Below are 13,193 nucleotides of genomic sequence, written 5' to 3' on the forward strand. Positions count from 1 at the left end.
TCGTCTAAACCGTTTTATCCCCAATATCCTCAGTCCCACAATGTGGGGTAACTTATGACTCTTTATGAATCGTTAAAGGCGATAACCGTGACGTGTGTTTAATCCTCTTGACGTATTGTCGATCGTGTGTCTACGGCGCACAGTCAGGAGCTATATCAGCAAGGATTAGATTGCTGTCCTGTAAGTCGTTCTTGAACACAAAATGGACGAATCATTCAAAGCAATTCGAGGACTAAATGTCAGATAAAGGAAGTACCAATAATAGTAACACTAGCTTATGTGTGCTAAAGAATATAAGTAATGTATGATGACAAACTTTGAGCTAAAAACAACAAACCAACATTCGGTCGGCTGATCGGCATCTACTTTCTGACGTCAATTTAATAAAAGAAATGTAAAATTATTCTATAATTAATTTGAAGTCATAAAATAAGGTAATTTAGCTTCATATAGAAAAGTGTTTAAAAAATCTGCTTAAAAAATAAGTTTACTATTGCGCTAATAGAAGAATTGTTCTGAGTATCATAAGTTTGGGACAAAGACACAATGTCTTAATAACACTTTGACCTCAGTTGCCTCCTACGTAAACGAAGGTTTCTGAGATAACCTCCAGCAGATTGTACACCGAATAATCATAACAAGTCAATATAGATATATAAAACAAAATTGCATTAGCTAAACATATAAGATAAATCGACTTCATTTTTAGGAATTATCCTGACAACTTTGTGGTAGCTATACGTTCCATATTTCATTACGATTTGAATTAATTGTTACCTCATAAAGCTGATATTCCGTTAAATTATAACATTTATATGAGTTATGAAGGAGACTATGGCTCAGTTGTTAAAGTTTGTCTGGCGCTGCGATCGAGCGATTTAACTTAAAAGAACTTAGTACTAATAGAGCTATACGAATACTCTGCACCATTGAAATCGTCGAACTCAATAAAACTTCCGAAGCCAGTTAAAGATGCGTACATTTACGAAAAATGAGCCCGATTTCATTTATGCAAATAGATTTTAACTATTAAGGAGTAAGTAGGTATCAGATAAATAGCCTTGTGTACTTATACAAATTGAGCATTCACTTTGGTGGGGCCAAGCCTTTAGAAATATATTTGCTTGCCATTGAGAACAGCGATGTATTTCTATGTAATAAATATTGTGAAACGTCCTTATGATAATTGTCATTAGCAATATAGCTTTCCGCTAAGTTCAAGACACCAGATTATACCATAGCTTATGGAATCCAACGAACTCACATATCAATGGAAAATCTTGTCTAACGGTTGGTTCCAAATTCGGTCAAAGCTCAAGTGTTAGGCTCCTGCCAACTATAACCCATAAAGAATGAGGTTCGTTCGTGATTGGCCATCTGCTAATCCATTGTCAGACAAGGTTGCGAGGCATTATTCAAGTTCATCATATCCAACTCAGAAATACCATGCACCTTATCGATATCTACTTATGGCTTTTTTGCCTTATTATATAACGGCTAATGTTTATGTGAAAAAAAAACCACTGCGGTGTAAAGTCCAAGATTGGTCTCATTCAAAGAGTAGCCAAGGTGGGTTTTGCTGGACTAAGCTGGATTTTTTCAACCGACCAATGACACAGCATGGAAACCATAGAATGAGCTATTAGCCCATTTTTTGTTTTCTTTTTATTTATCATTCCCTGCTATTTATATATCCTGGTACTGTTTGTTTAACTGAAACTTAAACCAGCAATAGCCGTGAGCCTGTATATTCTAGCTATCCGAACTACGCCACGCTTAAGAGAGAATTTGAATATTCAAATATATTATATAAATTTAATTAAGTACGTTGTATGCATTTATTGAAACGATAACCAATGTAGGTAGTAGCTATATAATTTTAGAAGAGACAACGTTTCTCAAAAATCTCAAAATTTTTTATTATCACGTTATCCAAAACGTATTTTAAGTAGCTCATTTCAAAAAAGCCAGTGTTTTTCGAGATCCTCCCGACAAATACATATCGATACGGGCGCATAAACATATGTGAAATATAATTTCCTTGCAAGAAATCCTTATATGGTTAAAAGTATTTACTTTTGTTGGTTAGTAATATGCCACAAAAAGCGTTTTATATAATTTTGAAATTTGTTTTTCGTTCTTACTAGTGAAAACCTTGGGAATTAGGCCAATCGTAACTTATACTCTATCTTGTGTACCTAACCTAACCTATCTTGTTTCAATTGATTAATGTTTAATGTTTGATTAATGATAATAAATTGATTAATATTATTCGACCTTATAACAGCTCGAGCGAGTCGAGAGTGTTTGTCTTTGACGAGCATCTATTCAGATGGTCGTTGGTACTTGAGCTTCTTAAAAGGGCAATATACATCGAGAAATAACCTTCCTCCTACAAGGGGTGAATCATCGGGTTGAAAAACATGTCTGTACTATACATGTATATATATATATATATACATGTATAGTATATATATATATATATATATACGATACCTAAAAAAGTTTTCGGTACAATACTCTTGAGTTTAATCTATTTCCTTTGTGACTATACAACATATACAAATTCGCAGGTTCGTAACGTAGGAAATACTGTAGATAAGTATAGGAGGCAGCAACAACAACTTCAACCAATAGATAAGTGAGTTTTGTTATAGACTGAAGTATTGCTTCTAGCAAATAAAAGTTCTCATTAAGTGAAACTTACAAAAGAGCATTTTTCATTTAATTATATTGTAGTAAGCCGTTTCTTATTACCAATGTAATAGCAGGTTGGTGTGAAGAACATAGTTATGTTGCCTTGGATAAACATTACCTAATAGCCGGTATCGAAGCTCGCATATGCAGTTACTCACATAGTTTTGTTATTGAAATGTTTTTCTCTTGAATATCGCTTTGTTCTAATAAAGTCATGTCATTCATATCTTCCTAGAAATGGTGTTTTGGTCTAAGGTTATGGCTCACTGATCTCTTGAGCCGAGTTGGATCATCGGCATTTCTGGGCACATCTTAGATGAATTGAAAAAGACAATGGTCATTGCGTTCAAGCGCTAGAAGCGCTGAATGGCGACGTCAGCCATCTACCCCTCTGTATCTCCTAGAGTTTAAAGCGCTGCGCAATGACGCTAAGATTGATTGAGATATGTTTTTGCATGGTACTTTCCTGAAAGACACATATACTTCAACTAAAAAACCTTGCTTGGGTCCGAGGTAACTTAGCCAAACCTTGATTTACCTGCCAAACACAGAACCAGGTTAACTTCGAGTGCTTATAAATCTCACAATAATTGTTGTTCTTGAAAGCAGTGTTTTAGTTTTCTATGAGGTCTCTAATGAGTTCTTTAACGGCAATTTTGCGTTGCCGCTCACTAAAGAGATCTTGAAGCTTGCCCACATTCACGCAAAGGTTTTTCCCTATCAAATTGGTTGCAGACCGCTGTCATATGCTGCAGAACGCTAGTTTGATGGTTCATCTGCTCTTACAACAACGAAAATAAATTTTTAAACTGTAACTCATCAACTCACTACCAGCTGATGGGTTACAAGCGTTTAGAGCTCGAGTCGAGTTTGCAGCTAAAATCAAAATTAAAATTAAAATTAACCAAAATATGATTTCTAAATACAGACATATAGGCACGTGACAGTTTTATTTGCTACTAAGCACATGAAAGCAAGGAACAAAAAAGCGTTGAGTGTTCTGAGAATAATGTGTAATGCGTGGTGAAAACTCAGATATGATGTGATGCATAATCAGTTAACGACACTAACTTCGCGCCGCTTTCGAACCTCGTATAGTGAACACACTCGATTGGTAGAGGTCAGGATCGATGTCAATAGCTTTTGTTTCTTATACCAAATGGAGCACATCATCTCTGAAAAGTCTTTTTGAATCGAAACGCTTTAACAAAACACTCTTAACAATGGACCTTATTCAAGTAATCATTGTATTACCTTGCAATTTTAACTTAAACGACCAATATGATGATAAGACGCAAGTTCAGTGGTTACTAAAGCCTTCTCCAGTTATCTGTTGGCCTTTCTGATCATAATTCGTGTCCTAGTTTTTGCAACAGTCTGTTATATCAGCCACTCATCCTAAACAAAGTGTATGCATCACTTTACAACGGTCTCCTTATGGAACGGAAAGAAAGGGGACCGAGGCCCCGGTGGTATCAATGATGATCGAATGATATCGATAGGGTGAGCATAACAACAGCGGCAAAGTGGGGTTAGTCATGTGTTTGGACAGATTCCATCGCTTCGATCGCATAATTTACTGGACGTACGACATCCACTACAGTAATTTTCGGTCGTCTGGCCGCTCTTCAAGTGGATACGTTTCGAGCACGTTCGTACGATCCACCATCCGCTGTCGTACCAGAAAACTGGTGCCTTAGACTTCGGTAATTATATAAGAGCCAGCTGCGCATCGCTTAGCCATTCTGAAATTTGTTGGTGTTTAGTACTTTGATGATCTTCTTCCTAGACGACAAGTGCAGGCTTGCGGCAACCGCCCTATTCATATGGCTAAAGCTAGTTTTGCATCTTCTGTCTTTATAGTGTACCGATTTGCACTGATTTTTCCTTAGTATGCCTGATGTCGAGATGAAGCCATATTCTTTGAATATCTTACCACTGAAGCCGTGACTGTTTGGTAAATAACTGGGATGAGTATGAAGCTAACCATCTGAAATCGTGCTTTATCCCTACACCACACATGTGAAGCTCGAAATCTTCAGGTCTAGCTAGTGATTGGTGACGTTCTAGTTGCTGAATAACCAATAAAGCTGCGTTAAGAGAGCTTTGCAGAGACTGAAATAGATTATAGTCTGATTATGGTGAAGATCCGGAGCTTGCGGCGGATAAATTCAGTTACGCAACTAAGTTTTTTATTTCAATTTTTGCTGGGGGCTAAAGATGCATTAAGTCTGGCGCTGCTTTAAGAAAAAAAAAGTGTCTCTTCCTAGCTGTGCAAAACAAAGGTTCACCTCAGTCGTTTTGCCACGCGGCAGCAGCTCTAATGCACAATTCCTTTTTACATACGCAAAATACATTAGTGTGGACCTGGCCGCAAGTCACACTTTTTTTATTCATACATTATTGCCGTATGTGATTTACTTTTCATTGGCCGCGATCAGCCGCTTTAGAATCCGTCGATTTTATTGCGTTTCGATAGAATTTTGCAGGTCGAGTTTTTTTTCTGTGGCCAAATTTAATTGCTTGGCGATATCACGACTACCCAGATGATGATGATCTTGCTCAATCTCCGCAATAAACCCACCATCTTCCCTCGTAGTTGGTCGATTGGTATGAGAAGGATTTTTACAGCGAAATTTCCAGGATAAAAGCGACTGAGCTATTTTTAGGCCGCTTCTTCCGATAGCACACCTAGTGCATAAACAGCATAATTTTCATAAGCCTGGCACCATTTGGGCTTTTTATCTTGACAGTATTAAATCAATGTCACCCGTCTTAAAGCTACTCAATCGTTTCGATAACATATCTACTGTTTCAGCTGTTAAATAACCCGACGAGTTATATTTCCTAAGGTATGTAACTTTTTAACTAAAAAAAAGTGGTCAATACCTTTTTTGACAACCCAATATGGGGGCGCTTCCATGGCTCACTAAGGGCAGTTTGCCACACTGCACAGCCTGCTATTTCGTTCTGTTTATCGTTGTCTGATCTCTCGCACGGGAGGGGGACAGTCTGGTATTGGCCTGGTGGCACTGTCAAAGCAGAAAGAGTAATGACATAGTTTTCATACATTAGAGTATAAAAACACATGTCGCACACAAAACCAGGTAGAAGTCAAAAAGAATATTAAGGAGTATTATATATACGTATATGGATATTGCAAAGAAGGCAGCTTAGTTGATAACCTTGGTTTTCTAAGAAGTCGCCCAATGCGATAAATCTACTATGAGCTTTTCATTTTCAGCCTTACAATTATATTTCTAACACGGCAATCTACACCTGTCTATTACCTCCATCGTGATTGATGTGGCACAAGTGCGAAATATCCTTCAGCGACTATCACATAGATTCGGTTATAATTGATTAGCAAATCTATTTCTAGAAAGATGCCTCTGGACAAAAGCAGGTGGATATTTTCTCAGAGGCGCCGTAAGTGCAACTACACGCGCGACCACCTGCATGTAACCCACCCATTGGTAAAGAATAGGAAATTTACTTCCAAAACCACGTTTTTTTGTAAATCTTTGAAATTATTTGTCACGAACGTTAGTATTGGGTTGACTAAGCCAGAACGCGATACACGCAGGCGGAGACCCGGGAAAAAATTGTTCATTCCCATATGCGAATTTCAATGTCTGATGTAACAGCTGCCGTCAAAAAATTAGTTAAGAGCATCTTCTTGAGGGCATAATAATCTTGCTGTGGCTCTTACTGTTCTCAATATCGCAAGCCATAGCCCTGAACGTCTCTAATCTGGGAAGCAGTCGCAGCCTAGTTAATATTATTATTATTATTCACTATTGCATATTGTAAAATCAACATTCATGTAGAGCACAAATGAATTAGAAAGAAACTCTAGCAAACTTTTCAGCGTGCAGAATTTCACAGTCGAATCATAACTACAGAAATGACGCCTCCCAGTCAGAGACGCATTTGTACGTAAACTTCCCTTTATGCCTATCATTACTGAGTCGGAAGAAACGAAATCAGTGACCAGCCTTCCTATTGGTTTAAAAATCGGCCGGTGCTGATATTAATACGCTTAGCTTGTAATGAGAAGCCGATTTAGGGTACACCGAATAGAACTACACATACGCAGGACCATTATTCCTGAGCGCCAATGCCGAATTTCAGTGAGCGGTACTGCCTGAGATAAAGCGCGGTAAACGCTTTGTGAACATCTTATTTCAAACAGCAGGTATTTGCACGTTTACCTTGCTTGAAGCTTGCCATGAGCTAACAAAAAAACATTAAAATATCTTTACACCCCATCGGGAGTCGAACATACTTGTAAATGCAGCGGCTAAGTATACGCAAGTTTCAATCAAATGAGTCGGATTAAAAATCTAACATAGACCTTCGGGACATGACAAAATGTAGTATGTATTTTAGACCTAAAAGACTACGGCCTGAACCGCTTCGAAAGCCTTACTGGTTCGTGCCTAGTCGCTGTCATTCAAAGAGAAGCTTACACATGCATAGCACCAGTCTGCTGGAAACGGGCTACTTTATTAGCCTGCAACTAACACCACTGCTTTTATAATCGATACTACCGTCAGAACGAAAAGTAGTATGTTTTACTACAACTCTTAGAGGTCACATTTGGGCCTGTAAACAACTATAAATGAATTCTAAGCTCATTTCTTCTCTTTTTCGAGCACGCGAACTCTCCGCAGAAAGTAGCTTCCTATCATGCAGTTCGAAGCATCCGCATCAATCGCTTCAACAGCGTTACCAAAAAAAAATACACGTAGCGAGCTTTTTCAAAGTGTCCAGTGAGCACCTTCGTGGGTAAAGATGCGAACACCTGTTAGCATGAGGGAAGCATACGCATTCGCCTGACTGTGGGTGACACATACTAAGGCGGAATATATCAAGCTGCAATATGAAACAAGGTAATTTGCTTAAACAGTTTCTCAACTAAGGATCCTCTTACCATACAACACGTTATTTGCTAGGGTATTTATGAATCTAGAATAGGAAGAGCACCACAGGCTCATCTGCGTTCATTGGAGCGTCGATTTTATACTGGTTTTTTTGAAGAAATCAAAACGAGTATCGTACTGCTAAAAAATAAACACAATGGTATAAAATATTGCCGCTTAATGCATTGATACAATTATAACTGCTTGGTCATTTTCTAGAGGTCTAAGCGGAACATTCGAAATTTCTATGGACTTCTTATGTAGTAGTAAAAACGACTTGCGACAAAGTGGAGAAATCCAACTGTATTAGTAAATAGCTGACATGCAGAATGAAACCAGAAGTGCACGCTCTGATAATTAGATATAGGATTGCCACTTGGTATCCATGGGCAACATGATGTTCCGCGGCCGCGTTGAACTTGTCGCCAGTCCCTCCTACAGGATTAAAATACAATTCGCATGAACAGAATTCAACCTCTCTATTTACGGCCAAGAGACATTCGCCATGACTAGTTTAAAACAGCAACAAAACGAATATAATATTTCGCAGCTTTACCTAGAATTGTAATATTGCGTCGACCTACAAGAAGTTCTTGAACGAAGTTTCTAACTTTTAAGATTCGGTATATATTTCCACGCATGCTAGATTGGAGATACTCTTTAAACCTTTAGCTGATAGCTCGGCAGCAAGTTTATAATTTTTTACAGTTACAACTTACGTGAATATTTTTCCTTTTTATGCTTTTCATTAGTCAACTGAATCTAGTAGAAAAAATGTTTTCTGCGATTTCTTTTGGTCGGCACCAAGCATGATAAGCGCATCCAAATGCCGTTATTTTTTTATATATTACGTAAGCCCTTGCTGGATGGAAGAGAATATCACAGCATTATTTCCCATTATAATATAGTGGCCTGCGTTGTTATTACCTTTTGCAACGTGCTTTCGAAAAATATATTAGTCTAACGCGACGGATCACTAAAAAATAATAGATTATATGAGTTAAGACTGCTATGCCTCCTATTTATGATTAGATTACACTAGTGGCGCTTAATTTTCTAGTGTGAACATTTTAAAATTATCTTTGTTTTCCGGTAAAATGTGTTTAATTGTTATGTTAGGCTGAGTCCTTTCGCGAATCTTTAACTAGAATTAAAAAAAACATAATATACGATCAACGTTCAATCCATCGAGAAGATATCGACTACGTAAGCTCGATTCACTTACCTACACCGTAAACTATAGCCTGACTGTCCCTCATCGTATTTTTATGTCGGAGCACTATCTACCGATACATATTATTTTTCTAAATGAGGTGCTTGCCAATCTGTTTAGACTGTTAGAAAGTTTAGTGACAACTTCTTTTGCCCCTTTCTGACAAGGACTCTAAGATAATTATGTGCTATACTTGTCCATTTCCACATCTCATTTTTTGTGGTTGTCCATAGAATTCTTCTGCACCGACTGGCAAATAAACAAAGACGCATATACACAGAGGAATACCCTTTGGTCTTAGAACAGGTTACGTCCGCGCCGTATTGCAGCCATCGTTCACTGGCCTGCAAACGTATGGGGTACAAGTATTCAATCAGCCTCCTCTCGCACATAAACAAACTAGTCGTAACTCAGTTCTACTTGATCGGTTACCTCTAGATATTGCTTGCCAAAAGTATGGCTTGGAAAAAACGGTCGAATCATATATTATCGAAGCACAATATGTTCGATGTTATGAAATACATTTTTACGTAGTGAATAGGTAGCGTACTGTTGAGCTGGTTGTAAAAGAAATCACTGTGAGAAATAATAACTCGAGAAATTAATAATAAGAAATATGCATGAAGTACAGCGTTTGCCGTATCATATGTAGTTGGATGCAGAGTACATTAGCTCAAACTGCACCGTATATATAACATATTAGGCTGGTCAATATGAAATGATCAAAATGGCGAACTCTTAGGTTAGGACTTCTTTCGTAAGCATAGTACATAGTATGCACCCTTGTGAGCTATATATTATTGCCTCATTATACCTTATTGCCATTAGATAGTAACTTCCACTATTATAGAAGTCTAAAAAGTTTTGAAAGGCCAGCTCGAGACAATTCTTTTATTAGGAAGTTGCCGAGATTTTAAATAATAATCTGTGTGAGCTATGACAGAAGCTTGCTGCTGTAATACTAGGCTTCTACATTGAATTGTTCCTGGTAAAGCTATCCAGCAGAAAAAGCCGAATCGACAAGACAAAGTTATTCTGTTCCACAACGATGCTACATCATCTATACATGGCAAAAGCTCTTGCCTGTTTTCTGTCAAGACTGTCATACTTAACATTGTTTCATGAACACTGGTATCACAAAGTAGGAAATTCTTTCTCGCATAAAATTAGAATATGTCTAGGAGCATTGGAAAATAATTGTTGGGAAAACGAGTGGCGAAAAGAATGAAGCCAACAACAAAGAACAGCTATCATTAGACGGAACGATACTATTAATCATAAATGGATTTTTATCTGTATTCTGGTATCTTCATTAATCGTGTCCTGTGGTATAAAAATCATAATTGGCGTTTCTAGAACGAAATACAGATCAACAGCTAAATATACATACGCTGAAGCATACATTGAAGTGCTCCATTTAAGGTAACAAAGGTAACAGGTGTCAAAAACAGATCAAGCGGCGCTCGCTGTTCATAATGCATATCGTTACAACAGCTGTAAATATCTTTCGCTCCGAGGTGTTCCACCTCAAAGATCTAAACAGATCTGTACGTGATTCTATAAATTTCATGCATCTACTTTACAATCTTTAGAATTCATTTTTTTAGCTCAGGTTGTGTAGACTCGCAAACCGGAATGATGCTGCTACTCTACAGGGCGCTTAATTACTTTACAGATCCTTAAAAATATGCTTCAATAGTGATCTTCCGACTTCAAATATTAAGGTGTTACCTAAGTTGTATAAATACAATAACAATGTTTAGCAGATTAAATCTTAATATTGGTGTACACAATTAAGATCACTTTTTATTGTGAATCTAAATTGATATATAATATAATATTGAATGTACTCAACTGAATAAATGCATTTTTCAAGATACAATAAAATTATTAACATTAAGCGCATTAAGTGATAGCTAGTTAATGTTAATATGCAGATAAATACAGCCTGGTGCGTGAACTGTACGCTTGCTAGCTTCAGGGATATCTCGTGGTCTAGGTTCAGGCGCGGACATGGACACACTTTGTTTACTGCTGGCGGCCAGCCGCGTTATGGAATGTCTGGTGCCAATACAAGACTTGAAATATACAAGGTAGTAAATACGCTATGCATGAACAACGAGAATTTTGCTTTTCGCAGTACTCCCAAACAGCACTGTAATCGTCTACCTAAATTGATGTAGTTTGTCAAGTTCTATGTGGCTAGAAACAGATTGAACGAAAATACCGTGTTAGCTCTATTCTCTAATGTAATGTCAAAAATTCCTAACTGATACGTTTGGTGAAACGAGATTCTCTTCTATAATAACGAAACAAAAATCGTAAGTAGCGTATATTTTCAATAACTTTGAAATTCCCAACGAGCGTGCTCCACATTAGAACGTTCCTATAATTTTAATTCATTGTTGCACTATTAATCCACATCGAAAGCACATCATCAGCCGCACTAATATTTCTTGACATTAGAATCGCCCTCTGCTGACCTTAGTCGTCTGCTACAAGAAAATCCCAGTGCGCATTATTAGTAAACAAATGCAAGTAATAACACCCTTCGATGTACCTTGTGTTTCAACCGACAAACGAAGCGGGGCCTTGGTGAAACTGTTGTGACAATGTTTGTTATAACTATTACTAATTTTTGTGTATTCTATCATATATTGTTCCATATAAAAAGAATTCTGCAGTGAAATCAGAAGACGTCACTGAATAATACATTAAGTACAACTTAGTTTGCTGAGAGCTACAAGTTAAAACCCGTTGTGTGTTCGACTTCAACAACTTAAAATATAATAATCTGTTCGCAATAAGACCTCTACATATACTTACTGAATGCATTTTGCAGAATCTTTGGTTATATCTGTATAGCTGTAGTATTAAATTTAAATTTAAACTGCTTTAAGCCATTCAGACAAGGAAAACGAGTTACTAATACAACCTTTAAATTTTAAAGGAATTTTCTATGAGTTTAATTTGATTCTTTTAGATGAGAAAAGATATTCCGTGTTAAACCAACATTAATAGAAGAGCAATGTTAGTATACGACAAAATTATGCACTTTTGAAACATTTATTTCAGAACAAAAGATAATATTCATCATATAGATGTGTTTAATTCGGTGAAGTAAGATTAACACAGCTTAAGTGAAGGCGCCACTCAATGTCTCGAGAACGTGCAAAGATACGCTACAGGCAAGAGGCTTGTACAAAAGCCGATGTTTGCATGGTGTGTAATTCAATTTATCCATTGTATTTGTATTTTTTATATGTATTATATATTTACATATATATGTATATTTTTTTTCTGTTTTTTATTTTTTACAAACTTAAATTTTTGTTGTATACATATTATTCTGGTCGTCCGTGTTTCCGAAGCTTTCAATACTCATAGGGCTCCAAATGGAATTTATAAACAGAAACAAGCATCATGATTTAGTTCCACAATTATCTATGCGATGTAAGTGAAACAAGGTTTTCTGTTCATTTTTATCACCAGGCTTTGTAATAAAAATGTCAATAACTCGGCACGTCTAAATTTTTTTTTGAAATCTGGTACAGGATAAGGCGAGGCATTGTGGCGCTAGAAATTGGAAAATCTAAGTTCACAGTTCAGGAAAAAAGTTCAAGTAACATATGTTTCACGGTAAACATTTGTTTCACGCATTTTTTTTATAAGTGTAGAGTCATGTGCGATACAACTGTATACCTACTTTTGTTAAAATAAATATCCCGGAGCGAAAAATTCCTAATTAAAATAAAAATAATGGCAGCTAATTAATTTGGCTTATCTATGAGGCAGGGGCATAAAACATATGACATGAACAACACAGCCGGCAGCAGCACTTACAATATGGTAAATCATTTGTCGAGTGGCAATCGAATCAGCGGGATGTTCAACGCGCAGGCATCACTGAGCGGCGGTCAGAGCAGTTCCATTCGTAGACCAGAGGAAGTTCACGCACATGCGAACTCTTCTCCGAGCTCTGAGGATAAAAAATATGCTAATAAATGCGCATTTCTCAAAAGGTATTTAACGCAAGACCATTTTAGTCATTACAATTATAGTTGTTAGTGTGAAGTTAATAACTCTTTTATGATTAGAAGAGACCCAATGTATATCCTTTGAAGTAAAATTTACTTTTTAAACTTGATACCTTTATAACAGAATGATAGGTGACTTGTTATGGGAAAACTCGATACTGTTCGAGCGACTTCAGCGGAAGTTGACTGAGGCCAACTTTCGCAACGAGGAACGCCGGAGGTTAGTAAGAAAACTTGTGGCTAAAGTGAATCGCTCGGTGCTCAATCATCGAAGATCTCTGCCGCCCTGCATTGTCTCAACTGCGGGTTAGTTTTTGGATG

At 37.1% G+C, this 13,193-nt stretch overlaps 1 protein-coding gene across 4 annotated transcripts in view; it reads left to right on the plus strand.

Annotated features, from left to right (window-relative positions):
* The first annotated feature begins 11,317 nt into the window (after positions 1-11,317).
* LOC111254699 (transforming growth factor beta regulator 1) overlaps positions 11,318-13,193 on the plus strand; it is a 6,631-nt gene continuing 4,755 nt past the window's right edge. For 2 of the 4 annotated variants that reach the window (XM_022815815.2, XM_022815819.2), the window contains exons 1-4: positions 11,916-12,057; positions 12,390-12,474; positions 12,631-12,857; positions 12,997-13,178. In XM_022815815.2, the coding sequence (XP_022671550.1) occupies positions 12,047-12,057; positions 12,390-12,474; positions 12,631-12,857; positions 12,997-13,178 (505 nt within the window). In that variant the 5' untranslated portion in view covers positions 11,916-12,046. The other 2 variants (XM_086975399.1, XM_086975400.1) reach the window with 2 other exon arrangements.

This window comes from Varroa destructor, unplaced genomic scaffold, assembly GCF_002443255.2.
Source record: "Varroa destructor unplaced genomic scaffold, Vdes_3.0 BEIS01000007.1, whole genome shotgun sequence".
Lineage (NCBI taxonomy): Eukaryota > Metazoa > Arthropoda > Arachnida > Mesostigmata > Varroidae > Varroa > Varroa destructor.